The sequence below is a fragment of the Equus przewalskii genome, chromosome 1, assembly GCF_037783145.1.
Source record: "Equus przewalskii isolate Varuska chromosome 1, EquPr2, whole genome shotgun sequence".
NCBI classification, from domain to species: domain Eukaryota; kingdom Metazoa; phylum Chordata; class Mammalia; order Perissodactyla; family Equidae; genus Equus; species Equus przewalskii.
The window spans coordinates 15,317,269-15,337,457 of NC_091831.1; the positions used below are offsets into that span (position 1 = coordinate 15,317,269).

Below are 20,189 nucleotides of genomic sequence, written 5' to 3' on the forward strand. Positions count from 1 at the left end.
ACTCAATCTCCATGTTGTTTGCTATATGAAAACAAAAGAAACCACCATGTATTTGTGGGTTTTTTTTTTTTTAACTAAAAATAACCGTTTTTACCTTCCCCCGTGTATGATGTCTGGGTTTGACTCTAGCTCACTAGGGGCATGCCTTGAACTTTTCACACTCTTTTTCAAGCCCTAATGCTACAAAAAAAGCATTATTCTACTTTGCGCAGAACTAGACCCTGGCTGGCGGTTCAGAGAATGTCACACACACCCAGGACCCTCTGGGGTTACGGCTCAGCGGCCGCCTCAGGATCAGCCAACACGATCACGTCTATGAGATTCGACTTGCTCCCCACATTTAGACTTTAGCACTGTATACCTCATATCATCCTGGCTCATCCATTTTTGACAAAATGTGTAGGTAAAATTTTAGGGTTTTTAATGGTAGGCGTCTACGACTCGTCCGTTGGATCAGCCATGTTTGTGTTGATTACTGAGCGCATCTGTTTCAGTTGGATATTTTAAAATAAGCTCTAACTCTGCAAGGATGTGATTGGAGGAAAGGACAGTGATCCTGTACCAAACAACCCTGGAGAGAAACAGTGTGGGAACACTCCTTTGGCTTCTTAGTGCTTTCTAACTTTTGAAAGAAAGGAAATTTTGCAGCAAGGAGTTCTAAGAAAATTGTAGGGAACAAAAAAAGTAGATGGAGCTCTTCATGGGGGAGGAGAGTGAATCTGTGCTTGCGTAGCTTCCATAATATCTAACTTAAGTCATAAAAGCTGCAGCTGACATGTTCGTTTAGAACCATCCCATGCATTCTGCCGAGGGATGAAACAGCAAGACCTTTTTCTTCCCTTAGCCACTGGTTCTATATTGATTCAGGAGCTATAAAGCAAATTTCAAATTGAGGTCATTTTTTAACTGGAAAGTAAGCACAACTTATATATGTATAAGCATACCTTATATATGTGTATATATATATATATATATATATACACACACACATACATACATTTCAACAGGTACTGTCACCCATCAGCCTGATGTTAACTTTTTATTAAAGTATAAAGGATCTTAACATTTCTGTGTGTTAACTTTTAATGGATGAGATACATGGCGGTACCAAATGTAAATACTGAGTAAGTAAATAAAAGGTTCAGGCTGAAATGTCTGTGGCTCTCCACTGCTTTAAGTAAATTTACAAATCTGATTATGAAGAATGTTAGCGCTTACCCTTCAGAACAGTCACTTATTCGCCCAGGGTACAATTTTCATCACTCTGTGTACATTTCATCACTAGGTGAGCAATGATGCAGCATTTTTAAATGCATTCGTTTATTTTTAAGCGCATGCCCAACATCTTGACAAACCCTATTTCGTACAAAGTTCAAACGCAGGTAACCCAAGGTTAATTTATACCTGTGAAGTCAGGTGGTTTAAAATGTACTTAGAAGATCCACGTGAGGAATAAGACGTGACGCCCCATTTTGTTGTCTCTGAACTTTGGAATTTTATTCAGACCTCTTGCATGACGTGCAGATAAACAAAAGAGGAGGATGCAAAAGTGAAACCAGTCCTGTGGCTGCTGTCAGAATTGATATTCATTCCACTGACGATGTGCTTGTTTGACATATTTTTCTCCTCTTCAAATGTTCTTGTTCCCCGCTCCAGAAATACAGTGAAACGGTGTTAACAGTGTCCACTCACGCTCTCACTCAGGGAGTTCATGCAGAGGACTCTCGGCCTGTGCGCCAGCAGCAGGCCGGCCCCCTTCCTGCACCTCACCCCCCCACAAATGCCACCTTCCCTGTTCGTTCCTGCTTCCTGGGCGAGGGGGTCTGGGATTCCAGCCTTAATGGTCCAAGCTCTCCTAGTCTTGGCTGCAGGGCCTTAACTAAACCTACTTTTACTGACCACCTGTTTAATAGGCAAAGCTGCTAGAAATAACCATGTGGTCGTTATTTACTGCTTATCTCTCCATCTGCCACTATAGGAATCATTTCTTATGGATAAGGAAATCATAGAGCCAGGCAGAACTTCTGGGGTCAATTAATTCCATACCCTCATTTTACAGACCAAAAAAAAAAAAAAGCAACCTTGCATTATAAGCAAATAGAAAAAAACTCCAGTTGTTGGTGAAAGGCTGTCAACGTAATTCTTCGTATCCAGGAATCAGTTTATTTAACGGGTTTAAATTTAAAGAATTTTAAAAATTCTCTTCACTATCTGGGTAGATAAAGGAACAATATCTTTTATTATATATTGTCTATTTTAGTGTAATATGTGTAATTGTCTTAACTGAATATCCTTTCTATTCTGACAATATTACAAAATTTAAAAATCTAAAATTCAGAATTCCAAGAAAAAAAGTGCTGCACCTATTTACCGTTATGGAACTTGTACCGTGACATTTCAGAGGGTTTAGGTGTAAAACTTTCTATAGTTTTCTTCAGATTTATAATTTTAAATGGCCTTTTTATATTTGAGTTTTCTATACTCTTGTTTGTCAAGTAAGCAGGCAGATGTTTTGCCTTTTTTAAAAAGTACAATAATAAGTACGTCCACTGCCCTTACTTCATCAGCTACAGAAAATATTCATGGCTCACCGGGTTGGAAGGTGATTCACCTGAAGCTTTGTTCCCGAATTAGTAACGTGGCAGCATCTCATTTAGCAAGTGGCGCTTCCCACCAATTAAATTGAAAAAAGTCTCTCGCTCTTATTCAGATACAAACTCAGGCTTGTCAGAGGAAAATGAAACCATCGCTAACGGCTGTTTATTTCTCTGTCAGGTTCATGCCTACGACAGAGTGATTTTTCCCCAGGTGAATTACTCCCTCACATTGGCATGGCAATGACTAATAAAGTATTTGTAAAAACTCCTTAAGTGTGTGGTCCCCATTCCCACAGTGTGTCACTGCTGCCGCCAAGTGACAGGTCTGAAAAAATCAGCAAATCTAAAACAATTAGAGCGTCAATTCCTGTGTGCAAAACCCAGGCTCCTGCTACCTCCTAGACAAAGATACTGTCTTCTTATGTGATGAGAACGAAGATGCTCTCGAAATCACACTTGACCCGTGTGCGTGTCCCTCCGAAATCAGGCTTCTGAGAAACAAATGGCACAGGGGATTAAGAAAATAATTTCTTTCCCTGAACAAATAAATCTAAGTTTAGGGTTGAGGGAGTTTTTAGCTTAGTTTGGTTAGTTTTCCACAATCACACACAAAATCATACTGTGCTGGAGGAAGGGAAATTCTCTGTCTTAAAAATCCATTGGGCACACCAAAAACTTGTAACTCTCGGAACCCGCAAGTACTTGGGGACATATGCAAAGACTGTTCTCTTGAGCAACCTCCTTCTTGAACTGGGCTAAGAGCTTTTCAATTGCTGTGACATTTTCAGCCAGAGAAGTAGTAGTTGTTGCAGAGCAATGTTTTACAGGCAATTACTTTATATGATCAATGGAGCAATTCCCCTTCCAGAAAGGAACCAAAGCGATCAAGTTAAATCATTAAAGAGAGAAAGGGAGAGGGGCAGAAAGGATTCATCTCATTAGCAGGTGCCAGTGCTGCAGGCTTCGCGGCGGCGCACAATGTCACTGGCCCTTTAAGACAATGGCTGTGCTCCCTCCACCACCGCCACCCCCTCCCCTGTAGCTGTTGACAGGTCTGAACCTCCCTAGCAGCCCATTGTGGCCGCAGTAGGAGGCACCTGCAGAAAATGTGCCAAAACCAGGCAGGGAGCAAGAGCTTTTCAATAAGCTCCACAGCTGGAGAGGAGAAGCAACGCTAAACAACCAGGCGCGGACCGGGCATGTGATGGGAAAAGGGGTCAAAACCAGACACCTCCTATCGGCTTTCTGAGCACTGTTCGGTTCAATTTGCTGACGTCTTCTAGCTGGCTTTTCTCTATTTGCTTAATATGCTGAGGTATTTAGCTTAAAAGCACTAAACGCTCCATCACGATGAGCTGCTCTCTCCCTTTCCCATTTACTGTTATTAAGGACGGTTTTCTAGTATTTTTCCTCTCTTTCTGCCCCAAACTAAGATTGTTTTCTTTGCTTCTCTCTCATGACTACTTAGAGGCATTCTCCGCCACACGCCGCCTGCTTGATTTAACTCATCTTTAATTCAGGGACCAGTAAAGCTCTCCAAACTCAGGATCTGTGCTGCCTTCCTAAAGCGCACATTCCAGCCGCTATAAGCACAGGTCTGGAAGCTGCATTGCATTTCAATGCACTAAACATTTATTGTGCATCTACTGTGTACCCACCACTGTTCTCAGGGCTTCCGGAAATCTGGAGATGGACAAGACGTGCCTCGCCTCGCTACCGTTTAGGATCCAGCAGAGAGGCTAAATAGCTGCTATAACCATGGGTTTTAGGAATTTGTTTTGTACCCATGCACTTTTCTTTGTAGTACTTACAGCTCTTTTGAGAATAAGCAGGCATGGAGGCGGGGTGGGGCGTGTGCCAGAGTGTGCTGGTGGTGTAGTGGCTTTGTCCAGCGTGCCTTGGGAAGCAAGAGGGCAGATTCCCAATTTCGTCTGTCCAAGATAGAGGATGGATGAGAACCTGGCATAGCTCCTCAATTTTGGCCGCTCTTATTGGGCCATAACTCCTTACCTGTAGCAGCACTTTCCAGTTCTCATGATATCTCCATCTATTTTTTTCCTCTCTTGAAGTAGTAAGGCATTATCTCTGTCTTACAGATGAAAACATCTGAGAGTCAGGGCAAAGCACCTTGCCCAGGGCCACACAACGAGTAGGTGGTAAGTGCAAAGGCCGCCAGGAACCCGGTCCCTCTGTCGCCCACCTGAACCTCTGCTTCCCTTCCTCCCAAACCGTGAGCTGGCACGGGCGCGCGATTTGAGAGCAGCGTGGAAACGGACAAAATGAGCTTTTCCCAGTGAAACTCTTTTCCCCTCTCCTGCAGATGGAGAGTGTCGGCGTGTATGGATTCTGTGGGTGTACAGCAAAGAACAAGATGAAGTGTGATTCGAGGTGGGAAGTAACCGCCACAGGTAGGAAATGAACTAATTTGTGTAAGTATCAAACCAGTGCCTGAAGTACTTACCCCTAGAACTTCCTTCCTTTAGAGAGGGACTAGGTACCTTTAGATTTACGCACACGTAAGATACTTGCTGACCCGCTGCAGAACGTCTGCTTGTTCAAAATGCCAACAAGTGGTAAGAGGTGCAAGAGAAGGAGTATTTGAGAGGCACCCTTGAGTCAGGAAATGAAATCGTTTCCCACATACCCAAAGCCCGAATGGTCACTGTCCACACTCACAAGCACCGAGCGGGACCCGGTCTAGCCTGCTGGGCACACGCTCGTTCCCCACTCTGCCGGCCCTGGGCACTTGTATCTGTTGGACCCGTACTAAGGCAGGAAGAGATGGTCTCTCCGCTCCTCTGAGCCTGTTTATGCTTTAACATGTCTCTCCTCTCAGAAGACTGGTCCTCTTCCTTCTTCCCTAGTGCCTCCCTCCAATTCTGGAGAAAACAAGCGGACTATTCATGTAAAAAGAGAAAGAGTGAGCCGGGAGGGGGGAGATGCCACCGACAAACTCCATTGAAAGCCACTGGCTGTTCATTTACATTCACACTTTTAAAAAATGTTAACTAATGATGTTAAATGGTTTGCCAAAGGTCCTGGCAGGTCAGTTGTAGAAGTGTCATTTCTGCCTAATTAGGGCTCTTGTGGCTGCCCGGGGCCTCCCAGTGCAACTGGTGACAAGCCGAGAGCTGACAGCTTCAATTGGTGCCAATAGGAAGGTTGGACCGGTCATGTTTTCCAACTCAGCCAGGTGTTTGCTGAATGGGGGAGGGGGCCTGGTGAGATCTGAGCGCTTCTATGAGCCTTTTTCTTTCACTGCTCCCCCCAAGTCCTTCCCCTTTGCCTGTCTTGTCTTGTGTCAAGGTCAAGAATGGGCTTTGCTAAATCAGCAATTTGGGTTAATCTCTGGGAGGTCATTAGCAATCCTCGGCCCAGACATTTCAAATGGTCTCAGCCTCCAGATGCTAGATTTTTCTCCCTAAAAATTGGAGAGTCAGAAAAGAAAAGGAAAGTTTTAGGTGGAAAACAATAGTAGGAAGAAAACAAAATAAAACAAAAAAGATGCAGAAAACTGCATAGCCATCAAAGTGTTCAACTTCTGAAGGCATTCATAATAATAAAATGGCTTGCAGAGAAAACAGCTAAAGCATCCTGATCAATGCTTTAAATATTTTAAAGCGGAAAAGACAATAATGAAAAGAAATCCTATAATACTCAATTGGGCATAAGAGTACCTGTCACATAGTAGATGCTCAATAAATAATTTATTGTTTGATTTGAATTTTCAGGAGAAAAATTATTGTCTGAGAAACAATGAGTGATTGAGAGAGATCCTGCTGTTTTTCTTTCTTTTTTTTTTTTTGGCTTTTTTCTCCCCAAATCCCTCTAGTACATAGTTGTATATTTTGGTTGTGGGTCCTTCTAGTTGTGGCATGTGGGACGCCACTTCAACATGGCCTGGTGAACGGTGCCATGTCCTCACCCAGGATCCGAACCGGTGAAACCCTGGGCCGCCGAAGTGGAGCGTGTGAAATTAACCACTCGGCCCACGGGGCTGGCCCCAATCCTGCTGTTTTCCTTGCTTACTTTAATTATTTCTACAACACTGAATTTCTCAGTGGATCATAAAATACTTGCTAAGTTGGAGTATCACATGATAGGTTGATATGATTTTTTATTTTTTGTTTTGTTTTGGTTTTTTTACTTTCTTTCTGTTCTTTTTTTTTTTAAAAAACAACTTTAAGAAGCAAAATACCACTGGTGCTGAGGAGCCCCAGGCTGCAGCAGCTACAACACAAAGGGGCAGTCCCACTGCAATGAGGGGACATCTGTGTCCAGAATTTGGATTTGACACACTGGCAGATCCCGTGGGGGTGCCGGCACCCTCTGTTTGTGCCTGAATTGAACATACCAGCACTTGAGCACACACAAACACGTGTGCATGTACTGAGATGTTAGCAGGTCCATTAAACGAGACACGTCAGGATTAATAGATGAGCATTTAGGGGTAATGTGTTAAGTTAAAAGGGAAAAATTAGCTGAAAAAAAAATGTTCGTTTTATGAAAATCTAAGACCAGACCCAAAGATCACAGCTCTGGGAAGGAGAAGGGAGACTATAGCGATGGGTGTCTGAAACTTTAAGTTTCCGGCTTCCTTTCCTCACCCAGTGGCCCCTTTCCCAACTGCTGCCTCTGTTGTCTCTAATGTGGGACAATGAAAACTGAGGCCAGAAAACTCGACTGTTCATCTCTGTTGATTTTATCAAAGGAGTGTTATGAAGACTAAATGAGACAGCCTATGGAAGCACACCTAGGACAGTACCTGGCACCCAGGTGCCCCATAGCAGTGGATTCTGGTCCTGTTTCCTGAATCCTTCCTTGGTGGAGACCATGTGCTGTTCCTGTGGTGTCAAGTTATTTTCTCAATACCCAGGACATATTGGAACAAAGAGCATCGGTAGAATGGACTCATAGGCTGACCTCATGTATGATGAGTGAGCAAATGAATCTAGACATACTCAACCAGTTTAGTTGCCTGTCTCAGACTTTCCCTCCAGGGACCTCCATTGTCACTAAATTCCCTTAAAAGGTCCTCTTTGCCTTTTTGTCCATCCCTCTCCCGCCAGAACACGTGCTCTTTTTCCTCTTCTTCGGTGACCTTCTGTGTTACTCATGCTGCTTTTATCCTGGGGTATGATTTGGCTTCTAGTTCCGGTCCTAACTCCCATCTAGGCTCCCAAATGTACCCCCGTCTCCACAACCTGATCCGCAAGGCTGCCATTGCTGTTGCCCGCATACGAACGTTGAGGATGGGTGATTGCCTTCTGGCTCTTATGAATGCTAAGAAGTGGCCACTTACTCTTGTTGCAGTTAGGCAGATGAGTATTTCAGTCATTCTGTAAGATATTGGCAGTAAGAAAACCTTCTGCAGCAGCTAAATCAGCGTGGAAAAATAAGCCAATTGGGTACTAAAATGGAAACCAACAAACACACACTTTTGAAGGCTGGTGAACAGAGGGAAGAAGGTGTGAATTACAGTAAGCCCTCTGTTTTGTGGCGTTAATATATTCCAGCAGTATTCGTGACAACCACTCATCACACTAATGACCCTGGAAAGGTGAAATTATCTTCAGTTGGATTTTACCTAAACCTTTCTGAAACGCAAATCTGATTTCATTTCTCCGTTGTTTAAGGCTTTTTGGTGGTCTTTTCAGATCTGGCTTTGGCTTCTCTTTGACCTTGAACCCTTACTCTATGCTGATCTGCTGGCAGTTCTCTGGACATGCCAGGAGGTTTTATGCCTCAGGGCCTTTGAACAAACTCTTTTTTATCCTTGGAATGCCTTTTCTCCCTATTGTTCTCCTGACAAATACCTATTCCTTATGCCACCTCCCCCCTGAAGATTCTTTGGTGAGACTGAACTTTCTCTTTCAGTGTCCCCTACAGAACCTCATATTCTTGTCAATAAAAATAATAATTGTAATAATAAAACTTCTCTTTTATTGAGCGTCTCTTGTGTGCCAGGAAGTGTATGTACCTTCGCTTGTTCTGCCGTTTAATCCTGGCTGCCCTGTGGAGAAGGTGCTGTTGTAGATACTCATTTTCCTGATGGAGACACTGAGGCATGAATAGCATGTTCAAGGTCACCCAGCTTGAAAGTGGTGGAGGAGGACATGAGCCAGCCAGAGCCACTCAAGCGCACGGCCACTCTCAGTCTAGAGCCCCCAGACCACGCTGCTGCCATGCGAGTGGCCGCCATGCTGGTTGAGATGGGTGTTTGTTTCACTCTTGTCTCCCCTTGAGATGGCGAGCTCCTGGAGCTTGGTGACACTGTTAGATAGTTTTGTGTTCCAGCGCTTAGCGTAGCGCCAGCACATGACAGAGACTCCTCGTGGTGGTTAAATTTAATAAAGTTGCATGGAATTGAACTGCACTACATATTTATGTGAACATATACATATATATTCTCTCTTTCCCTGCCTCTCTCACTCTCTTTATAAATATGCATATTTCATACACATAAATACGTGCACCCACATATTTTATATACATACATATATAGTTGTATATGCATATATGTATACATAGTGTATATAAATTAACAGGCATATATACATATATAAAGAGAGTAAGGGGGGGCAGAGGATCGGTCACATCTGTAGGAATGTACATGCGTTACATGGTCTCTGACTTTGAAGGGTGCGTTTGCAGTCTGCATTAATGTAGCTTCCTTGTGGCAAGGATGAGACAGCGTGCACCTGGCCCAGATGTTCCGAAAGACAGACCTCAAAGTTCTAACGTTCCGCCCTGGGTGTCATGTCATGTTTAAGTCAGGATGGTCATTAGAAGAGGAGGATGCCTAGGTGGAAGAGCATTTTTGAGTTTTTCCCTATGCATTATCTCAGGTATAGAGACGACAAGGTCTACTTTGTCCAAACGTATTTCCTCATCATTCAGTCTTCTTTTTTTTCTATTGGCCTTTAGCTAACATCTGTTGCCAATCTTCTTTTTTGTTTTTTTTCTTCTTCTTCTCCCCAAAGCCCCAGAACCTAGCTATATATTCTAGTTGTGGGTCCCTCTGGTTGTGCTGTGTGGGACGCCACCTCAGTGTGGCAGGATGAGCGGTGCTAGGTCCAATCCAAACCAGCGAAACCCTGGACCGCTGAAACAGAGAGCATGAACTTAACCCGTCGGCCACGGGGCCAGCCCCTCCGTCAGTCTTCTTGAGCCTGAGCTTGTCGTTGATGGTGAGCGTGGGTTTCGTCCTCTGCCACAGCGCCCGCAGCGCCCTCCTGTGATGTGCTGTGCATTATGTGAAAGGGCAGAACTGACCGATGACGCCGCGTGGAGAAGAGCCTTAGCACAAACCCAGAAAGCTTTGCTAGAGCTCAGAGGCACCCGTGAGATCTGGAGAGTTGGGTGAAGGTTCAGTCATAGCCAATTCAAGGGCAAAACCTCTCTCATTTACCCTTTGGATTCTCTGCTCATGCGATTGCTCACGGGGGGAATAGTTCATGTGTCATTTATGTCCAAGTGCCCTTTTGACGTTGAGCGGGTTACATTTATTTTAACCTATATGAGCATGAAATCCTTGTTGTAAAATCAGATTCTAAAACTTGACACACTGTCAGGTTCGCACTGATTTTTCTAAAGTAGATCCGTGGCCTGGGTGAGCCCTCCCCGCCTGTCCTGTTGACCTCTTCCTGCCGCTGACCAGGCTGCTGCTTGCTTCGTCTTGGCTCCTTTGCTCCTCTTCTAGACCCCTTCCACCCATCTGAGAACAGCGTAGGCCCCTGGGATCTGAGCCTCTCCTGCTTTGCTGTGCCATTGACCCCTGCAAACTTCTCTCTCAAAATGGGAAATGCTGGCAGGGTGTGCAGGCGTGGACAGAAACATGGTAAAAGTTAAGACAGTGTTTCTCATGCTTTTTCACCAAATTAGTCCAAACTGCAGGGCTGAATCAGCGGGGGCTTCTGCACGAATGGAATGTCTTTGAAGTCGTCTGTTTTATTTTCTAAATATTTGCCAAGTTTTAAGTGTTCTTCCGTAAAAAATAGGAATTTGCGCTTATATATAAAAATAATTTTCTAAATTATACCTTTGAGTGGCCTTGGGGCAGGGCCGGCTCGGACGTCTGACCTCTGCCGGCGCACAGGGCCCGGCACTCAGTTTAATGCTGTGCTGTCACCTTCTTGAAATTCTTAATAACTTGGACAAGGGGTCCTGCGTTTTCATTTTGTGTAAGGTCCCGTGAACTGTGTAGGTGGTTCTGCCTTTGGGGTCACGCAACTCCTCTGACTGGGAAGCCTGGAGGTACAGCGTTAAGATCTTCCTGTGGGTTTGTCTGTTCCGGCCTACCCAGGGAGCCTGGGAGCCCGGATGCTCTTTAAGGAAGGAGTCCTGGGCTGAAGACCATGGACGGTCAGGCAGGGCTGGGGGCCCTGAATGCCAGCTTTGCCCAGGATCAGCCACACCCAGCAGTGTGGTTAATGTCTGTCTACAAAGGTCAGGGAGTGCTCAGTCCTGCTGTAATCCACATTCAGTACTTGAGAGAGCCCTGTTTTCTACCTGGAACTGCCAAGTCATTTGACCAAAAATTTCTGCTCCTTTGAAATCTTTGGAAAAAATCCCCAATAAACACACCAAATTTGGAAATGAACTTTCCCCTTTTAAATATGTATACACTAAGTTCTTATTCCGGCTCTTCATTTTATTTCCTTTCACTTTTCTAACTTCCTGTCTTATTCCAAAAGGGACTTTCAGACATACATATAATAAAATAATAAGAATGACGCATCTGGGCAACAGTACTGAAAGAGACACAGGGCAAAGCCCAGGGGCAGGTGAGTTCACAAGTGGGTAGCATGAGGTCTGTGAATTTTCAAAGATGAGCCACAAATGTGTCTCGCAGCCTCATAACAGCAGAACAAAAATGCATGGTCAACTACAAGGAGGTGGGAGGAGGAGAGCGGGGTGGGGAGCAGGCCCCCCAGCTTGGCCTCTGCTGCTCCTCCGCTGTGGGATTTAGAGATGTCTTGGGAATATGAGCTGGGCTTTCCAGGAATCTGTTTGCATCAGGGACCAATCGTCTCCCAGGAAGTTCCAAGATAGTCCAGAGAGAAGCTTCGTTTGGAGGAGAGGGTAATTCTGAATACTTCATGCTGTCTTGTCACTCAGTCTGTCCCTCATCTACCTACAGACTGACTGGGGCTTGAGCAAAGGACGATCAAAAGCTCCTAGTTCCCACACTTGCCTCCCGCTCTGTGAGCACGGTGGGAGCCGGGCCAGCTCCCTGTGGCGTTGACTTGGGCAGTAGGGCCAGCGACGTGACGGCAACGGCAGCAGAGGCGGTGAGCCCGGCGCTGGCAGTGTTGGTGGCACTCGCACGGTGGCAGTGGCACCAGCACTGGCGGTGGCGGTGGCACCAGCACTGGCGGCGCCTATACCAGCAGAACAGCGGGAGGTGGCACCACCCCTTCGAAGTGGACACCGCAACATTGCAGCGGCTGCAGGGGCCAGGCAGCTTCAGTGAGTGTGGGTGGCAGGTGGCTGGAAGTGGCCGAGAGTGGGCTCTGCAACTGGCTTTACAGATGACAGAAGCCTGGACCACAAGAGAAAGCAGAGAGGTCCATCCAAGGAGGTATTCGAGGCTCTACTTGAAGAAGACTCCTCCAAGAGCTGATGGGAGTTGGAGCCAAAGAAATGCTCTTTATGGTGTTAAAATGACCCCATGTTTAGCCTTAGGATAAAATGACCCAGGAAGGGATGAGTGACGTAAGATTTAGAGCATTTGTAACATAAGAAGCAACCAGCTAGTTAAGAGAAGCTCAGTTTTTCCTAGTGTGGGCAGTTGACCACGTATTTCATTCATTTGTTTGTTCTGCGACTCATTCAACAAACATCAGTGGAACCTTTGCTGGAGTCTGAAGTGGGGTGATTGGGGTCTGTATCTGGCTCTGCCATTTGCTATGATCTTGAGAAAGTTACATGATCTCTCTAAATCCCAGTGACCCTGTCTGTGATGTGAACTGTGAATAATAAGCGTCCCCCTCTCTGGGTTTTAGGAGACTCAAACACACGTGAAGTGTTCAGCACAGTGCCTGGCACAGATTAAGCATCGGTCAATGTGAGCCGTGATGAAAGGTTATGAGACGTGCGAAGATTCACATAATCCCACATTAACTAAGGTTTGTCCACGTACCTAAATGCTCCATAGCCAGCGTCCAGAAGGGGAGGCTTTGTTAACTGTGGCTGTCGCTTGGTAGAGAGAGTCTGGGTGACTTGATTTATTGACTTTTGTTATCTGTCTTTTAGGATTTTTCCAGAGTACATGAACTATTTATGGGATTTTAAAACAGAAGTGGAAGAAATCCCACGTGACCATCTCTCTGGTGCTTTACTCTGCTCCCTGACACTTCTGTCCCCCACGTGCTGGGACAGTTGCAATGAAGGGAGGCACAGTAGCCCTCAAGGCAGCTTATTGCATCTGTTGGCAGCTCTGATTCTCAGAAAGTTCTTCCTTAGACTGTCTGCTTATAGTTTCTGACAGTTACGTTTTGTTTGTCTATTCATTCAACCAACACTTATTAAGCACCTCCTATATACCAGGCCCTGTGATAAATTTTAGGGAGACAGCAGTGAAGGGAAGCTGGCAGGGTCCCTTCATGGAGCTAGTAATTTAGTGAGGTCCTCAGACTGTAACCCAAGAATTAGACAAATATGTCATCACAAATTGGAGTGCACTGGAGGCTATGAGCGTGCACAGCAGAGATGAGGGGGCAGTGTCCCTGGGAGGTGACAGTGAAACCAGCAGTGAAGGATGTGTAGGAGATATTGGGGGTGTGGGGTGGGCGGGGGAGCAGGCCTGACGGAGGAGCAGGGTCTCCTGCGGGGCCGCACGGGGCATCTGATTCCCTTTCCATGTGTGAGCCCTTCAAATATCTGCGGTTGGCTCCTTCCCCGGAGTCCTTCTGTTTTACTCCCAGTCTCTTCAGTTTGTCTTCCTGTGAAGAGATTTTACAGCCTTTCGTCTTTCTGAGATCCAGTTTGTTTTCGATACCCCCCTTTTATAATAATTTTATTGAGCTGTAATTCACACACCACACAGTTCACCCATTTGAAGTGTACAATTCAATAATTTTTATTGTATCACAGAATTGTGTAGCCATCACCAAATCAACTTCAAAGCATTTTCATCACCCCAAAAGGAAACTCCTATACCCATTAGCTCACTCTCCATTTCCCCCCAAAACCCCAGCCCTGGGAAACCACTGATTGCTTTCCGTCACTATAGAACTGCCTATTCTGGACACTTCATAGAAATGGAGTCATAGTCTGTGGGCTTTTGTAACTGCTCCTTTCATTTAGCACCGTGTTTTTAAGGTTCATCCGTGTGGTAGCATGTATCAGCACTTCACTGCTTTTTACTGCTGGATGATATTCCATTGTATGCATGTGTCATGTTTTCTTTATTCAATAGTCAGTTGATGGACACTTGAGTTGTTTCCACTTATGGGCTATTATGAATAAAGCTGATGTAAACATTCACGTACAAGTTTTTGTGTGGACACGTTTTCACTTCCCTTGAGTATATGCCTAGGAGTGGAATTGCTGGGTCACATGGTAACTTTATGTTTAACCTTTTGAGGAACTGCCAGGCTGTTTTCCCAAGCCACTGCACCATTTTACCTTCCAACCAGTGCTGTGTGTAGGAGGGCTCTGATTTCTCCACATCCTCACCAACACTTGTTATAATTTGTCTTTGATCGTAGTCCTCCTCATGACTGTGAAGTGATATTCATTTTGTTTTGATTTGCTTTTTTCACTGATGCCTAATAATGTTAAGCATCTTCTCATGCACTTATTGGCCATTTGTATATCTTCTTTGGAGAAATGTCTACTCAGATCCTTTGCCCATTTTTAAATTGGCTTATGTCTTTTTATTATTGATTTATAAGAGCTCTTTATATATTCTAGATACAACTCCCTTATCAGGTATATGATTTGCAAATATTTTCTCCCATTCTATGGGTTGTCTTTTCACTTTCTTGATAATGTCCTTTGAAGCACAAAAATTTTAAATTTCAATTGTTTAATTTATCTATTTTTTTTCTTTTTGCTTGTGCTCTTGGTGTCATATCTAAGAAACCATTACCTGCAAAGATTTATGTCTATGTGTCCTTCTAACTTTTATTGATTCTGATAAAAGTTTTAGAGTTTTAGCTCTTACGTTTAGGTCTTTCGTCCATTTTGAATTCATTTTCGTATACTGTGTGAGGTAGGGGTCCGGCTTCGCTGTTTTCTATGATATTCAGCTGTTCCAGCACCATTTGTTAAAAAGACTATTCTTTCCTCCACTAAATTCTCTTAACACCCTTGTCAAAAATCAATTGATCATAAATCCGAGGGTTCATTTCTGAACTCTCAAGTCTGTTGCATTGATCTCTCCATCTCTCCTTATCCAGTGTCACACTGTCTTGATTATTAAAGTTCTGTGGTAAGTTTTGAAATTACAAAGTGTGATCCTTCCAACTTCATTCTTACTTTTCAAGATTGTTTTGGCTATTCTGGATCCCTTGCATTTCCATATGAATTTAAGATCAGCTGGTCAATTTTTGCAAAGAATCCAGCTGGGGTTTTTATAGAGATTGTGTTGAAACTGTAGACCACTTTGGCAAGTATTGCCATGTTAACAATAGTAAGTCTTCTGATCCATAAACGTGGATGTCCTTCCATTGACTTAGGTCTTCTTTAATTTCTTTCAACAATGTTTTGTCATTTTCAGAGTATGAGTTGTAAACTGCTTGTGTTAAGTTGGTTCCTAAATATCTTACTATTTTTTATGCTACTATAATGAAATTGTTTTCTTAATTTCATTTCTGGATTGTTCATTTTACATCCATTTTAAAATGTGGTCCTTAAAAACCATCAGCACAGCATTGAACACGGTGGATGCCTACCTCACACTTGTGGGTACAATCCCGTGAATATAACCTAGGACAAAGTTAGCTCTTTATAGGAGAGGATAAGCTGGGGTGGGGTGGTTGCCACAGCGACATCGTACTGTTGACTCGTGTCAACAAAACACCTCATACTTTTTCAAGTCTTCAGCTGCTGTGCCATGCTTCCCTCATTCTGTACCTGGACAGGTAGCTCTGGGGAGCCAAAGGCAGCACATTACTCTTTCCATTTCATATTCTTGGATTCAGCCCATTGCCTCTAGTCTATGAGTGGGACTGATTTGGATGCTGATTCTGACCCTGGTCATGATATCTTTGTCCTCTAGCCTATCCATAAAGGTAGTAAACATGCCCTCTTTGTTTTCATTCAAGCAAATGACAAAAATGTTCAACAGGACTTTGCCAAGGATAGAATCTTGAGGTCTTGAGTACAGGACCTCTCTCTTTGATCATTAAATTTCAACCTGAATAATAGTATCCAACCAGTCCCCAAGCCACCCAATGATCCTTGCACCCAGCTCAGTAGTTCTTGCATCCAATCCATATGTCAACGCCCTTGAACTTATCAGATGCCCTGCTAGATTCATAAACCCTTGATCTACCTTGTTTCTTCCAGTCTAATAATCCTGTCGAAGAAGGAAGCAAGGCTTATCTGACAGAGCTTTTTCTCTGTGAACCCAGCGTGGGTCCTGGTGATTCTTGTTTTCTTTCTCGTCATATACCATACATCCCCTTTAATAAGCCATTCCTGAATCTTGTTCACCAAACTCATTAGCCAGTTATTCTCTTATTGTAAAGAATTAACTTCAGATGAAGAAACTGAGGATCACAGAGATTAAAGTCATAAGGAATGCTGGTAAGTGTGGAGGGAAGACTAAAACTCAAGGCTTATGATGACTGATCCTGTGCCCCCTCCACTCACAATGGAGAAAGGTCACATGTGGACAATGATGGAAGGGAATGTGGGAAGAAATTCAGAAACTCCGTGCCCTCAGATAAACTTAGGCATTCAACTTACTGTACCCAACACGAAATACTACTATGCATAAAGGGAAGTAATTGTCTTAGCAAACGCCAGAGGATGGGCAGAGCACGAAAAGGTGTCTCTTAACCCACGTCTGTGGCTTCATAGTCTCTCATTTAATTCAGGTTCCTCTTTGGCCTGAATTATCTGGAGTTCATTAATTCAACAAGCAGCTACTCACTCATGTTTTTTCAGGCCCCGCGGCAGGTTGGTGGGGAGCCTGAGACATAAGAGCCACAGTCCGCTGCCCTGTAGGAGCTCAGCATCTGACAGGGAAGGTTGACAGGTAATCCAGCACTGGGATGTCCCATGTGGGAAGTGTGGTAGGCTGTGACTTGCCATCCCATCCCCTGAGGCCCAGGGTTTCCTCCCATGCAGTCAGGATGGCAGGTGACACAGGTGAATCAATGTGGAATCACAAGCCAGTCCACAGATATTTATTTCACATCTATCATGTGCCAAGCACTGTCCTAGACATCAGGATGCAGCAGTGAATAAAACATAAAAGTTGCCATCCTCGTGGAGCTTCCGTGTGTGTGTGTGTATACAAATCTTGACAAATATGTCAAATGATAAATGATATCGAGAAAAAAATAAAGCTGAATGGGGGATGGGAATGATGGGGTCGGAATGGGTTAGAATCTAAAATAGGGAGTCCAGGGAGGCCTCACTGAGAAGGTGACATTTGAGCAGCAACCTGAGGAGGGTGGGTGATCAAGCAGTGTGGATATCTAAGGGAGGAGCATCCTGTGCAGAGGAACAGCTAGTGCAAAGGTCCTGAGGTAGGAGTTGCTTGTGTATTAGATCCAGCAAGGAGGCCAGAGAGGCCCTTGTAGGCCATGGTAAGGATTCCAGCTTCTCCTCTGAGACAGGAAGCCAGGATCTTGAGCGGAGTAGTAGCATGACCTGACTTACATTTTTTTTTTTTTTTTAAAGATTTTATTTTTTCCTTTTTCTCCCCAAAGCCCCCCGGTACATAGTTGTGTATTCTTCGTTGTGGGTTCCTCTAGTTGTGGCATGTGGGACGCTGCCTCAGCGTGGTCTGACGAGCAGTGCCATGTCCGCGCCCAGGATTCGAACCGACGAAACACTGGGCCGCCTGCAGCGGAGCACGCGAACTTAACCACTCGGCCACAGGGCCAGCCCCAGACCTGACTTACATTTTTAAAGACTCCAAATGGTCAGGTTGAGAATAGACTTTGGTATTCCATCTGGGGAGTGGGGTAGGCAGAAGAGGGGCAGGGAGACCAGTGAGGAAGCTGTTGCAAGATGGAGATGGAGATGGTGCTGATTCAGATTTGGGTAATGGGCACAGGCGGTGAGAAGTGGGCAGAAGTTGGAGGAGCAGGCCCCAGGAGTTCTGGCAGCTGGATGTGGGATGTGAAAGAAGAGGAAGAATGATGCCGTCATTTTTGGTCTGAGCCCACGTAAGGATGGAGTCACTGATGGCTGGGGTGCAGACGGCCGGAGCAGGAGCAGCCTCGGAGTGAAGAGGAGATCAGGCGGTCAGTTTGGGGCTTATTTAGGAGAGTTTCCTGTTAGACATACAAGCAGAACTGGTGAGCTCAGACCAGATATGTCAGTGTGGGAGTCATCAGCACATAGATGGTGTTTGAAGCCAAGCAAACCGGAAGAGATCCCCCAAGGAGAGAGTGTCGATGGAAAAGAGATGTCTGTGGACTACAGCCTGGGACACCCCACAGTTAGAGCTCATGGAGTTAAGGAGCAACCAGTGAAGGAATCACATGCTGTGCCAGTGGAGGAGGAAGAGAACCAGGTGTCCTGAAAGTCGACTGGAGACGGTGTTTCCAGGGGGGGTGGTCTGCTCTTCAAGTGGTGGTGATTGGCCGTGTCTGATGAGGACCCAGAACTGACGCGTATTCGTGATCTTCATGGCCACGCCGGGGGCGGGGGGGGGGGGCGGGGAACAGCAGGCAGGTATGACTCCTGAGTCCTCTCACAATGTCCCTCCCCTGGTGACTACAGTGACTGTCCTCTGCACGAATCCCCAATGTCCTCCCACCTCCATCGTGGTCCCTAAAATAGCACCATGAGCCTCTCCCTCTCTGATATGCCTGTGTCAACAAGTATCTTACTGACCAAGATGTTTGTCAAAATGCAGAAAGTGTATTGTGTTTCCTTGGTTTTCTGTATTTTGCCGATCAAGACATATTTGTCTAATTCTAATGCAGCTGATTCAATACAATTTCTTTCTACCAATTAAAAACATAAGTTTTTTCTAAACACATATGATCATATTGTCACTGTTCTCTGGATCCTTCCTACCCATTCTAGGTAATGTATGATGGGGATCATGTCGGCCCTGTTTGTTGGGGGTAGGGAGTAGGTGGACCCAGGAAATCTAAGAAGTGGTTCCATATTGATAAGAGGAGTGTAGGGTTCACCAGGTGGACAGTGGGCTTTTGGGGTGGAAAGGATGGCAAGAGCCAAATGTTAGAGCTGGGAAAATGCAAGTGAGTTTGGAAGCAGTGACTAAGCACTGTGGGTGGAATATAGACTCATGGGACACAGGACTTGGGCTGCCCAAGGTGGAGCTGTCTGTGAAGAAGAGGAAAAGTCAAGGGTCCCTGGGTTAGGGCGACCCTTTCTGTAGGGTCCCCTACAGAATAAAGGAGAATAGAGAGAACAGAGCCAAAGTACCCAGTCAGCTGTGAGCACTGGGGAGGCCCAGAGAGACAGGAAACAAGAACCAGTGGGCAGTGAGGGCTGCTGAAGGGTTAACAGACCAGGGCAAAGTACAACCCCAGCAATGTGGCTACCGCTCCAGGAGGCACTCTGTGGGTGGCAGAGTAATCTCTCCACTGTTTGGCATTCATTATTTCATTTGTTTTTAATTTCTATCTTATCAAGACAAGTTTTGCTTTTCATGCTCACTGACTGAACAGAACCATGATTTATGGATCACCTACCGCCATGGTCCTTGTTCTAACACTTCCCATCTCTGTCAGGTACTTTTTTCCCTCTGATGTCAGGCCATTATGTCCATGTGTCGTGGAGACATGCTGTGGCACTCGCTTTGTGGGGGCAGTGTGTGGAGGTGCATCTGTGTCCCCCTTCCTTGCATTGCTGCAGTTACCCTTGACATGGGGCTGCTAAGCAGAGTAGAGTAAAGAACCAACAGATGACTTGGGCTTCCCCTGAGGGGTGGGGCTTGCTTTGGGATGGATCCTGGTCTACCTCACCAGGCTGAGGCAGAATCCTCGAGGGGCCAAGAGGGACAGGAAGACTCACAGATTCCCGATCGGGATGGAGCTCACCATCCAGGGTACGGAGTTCAGACTGTGTTCTGTAGCTCAGGGGGAACCATCCAAGCTCTTAAGAAGAGGACTCGTGTGGTTAGGTTGGTCCTGTTTGGAGAAGCCCAGTGGCATGTGTGGCAAGGGGTAAAGCTGGAGGCAGGGAGACCAGACCAGACAGAGGACTGAAGTAGTAGCCCGGGCAAAGGTGATGAGGTCCTGGCCCAGGGCAGGGACACTGGAGAGGAAGAGGACGCTGGAGAGGAGAGCGTCATCATGGAGGTCGGGTCAACAGGAATCGGTGCCTAGCTGGATGTGGTGTGAAATCCAGGACGGCTGCCAGCTGTCTGACCTGCTGCTGCTTTCACCTCCCACATGGAAAGTGGTGAGATGATCTTGCACCATCTTC

At 45.4% G+C, this 20,189-nt stretch overlaps 1 protein-coding gene and 1 long non-coding RNA gene across 3 annotated transcripts in view; both read left to right on the forward strand.

Moving 5' to 3' along the window:
• HSPA12A (heat shock protein family A (Hsp70) member 12A) overlaps window positions 1–20,189 on the forward strand; it is a 168,904-nt gene that overhangs the window by 8,874 nt on the left and 139,841 nt on the right. Inside the window, exon 2 of one of the 2 annotated variants that reach the window (XM_008514522.2) lies at window positions 4,918–5,005. The exons of the other annotated variant lie outside the window; for it this stretch is intronic. Coding sequence (XP_008512744.1) covers window positions 4,918–5,005 — 88 coding nt within the window. The remainder of the gene's footprint in view (window positions 1–4,917; window positions 5,006–20,189) is intronic. 2 annotated transcript variants of the gene reach the window in all.
• LOC139079380 (uncharacterized) lies at window positions 12,599–14,094 on the forward strand. The gene is made up of 2 exons (XR_011532975.1): window positions 12,599–12,727; window positions 12,855–14,094. It is a non-coding gene; the product is annotated as an uncharacterized lncRNA (long non-coding RNA).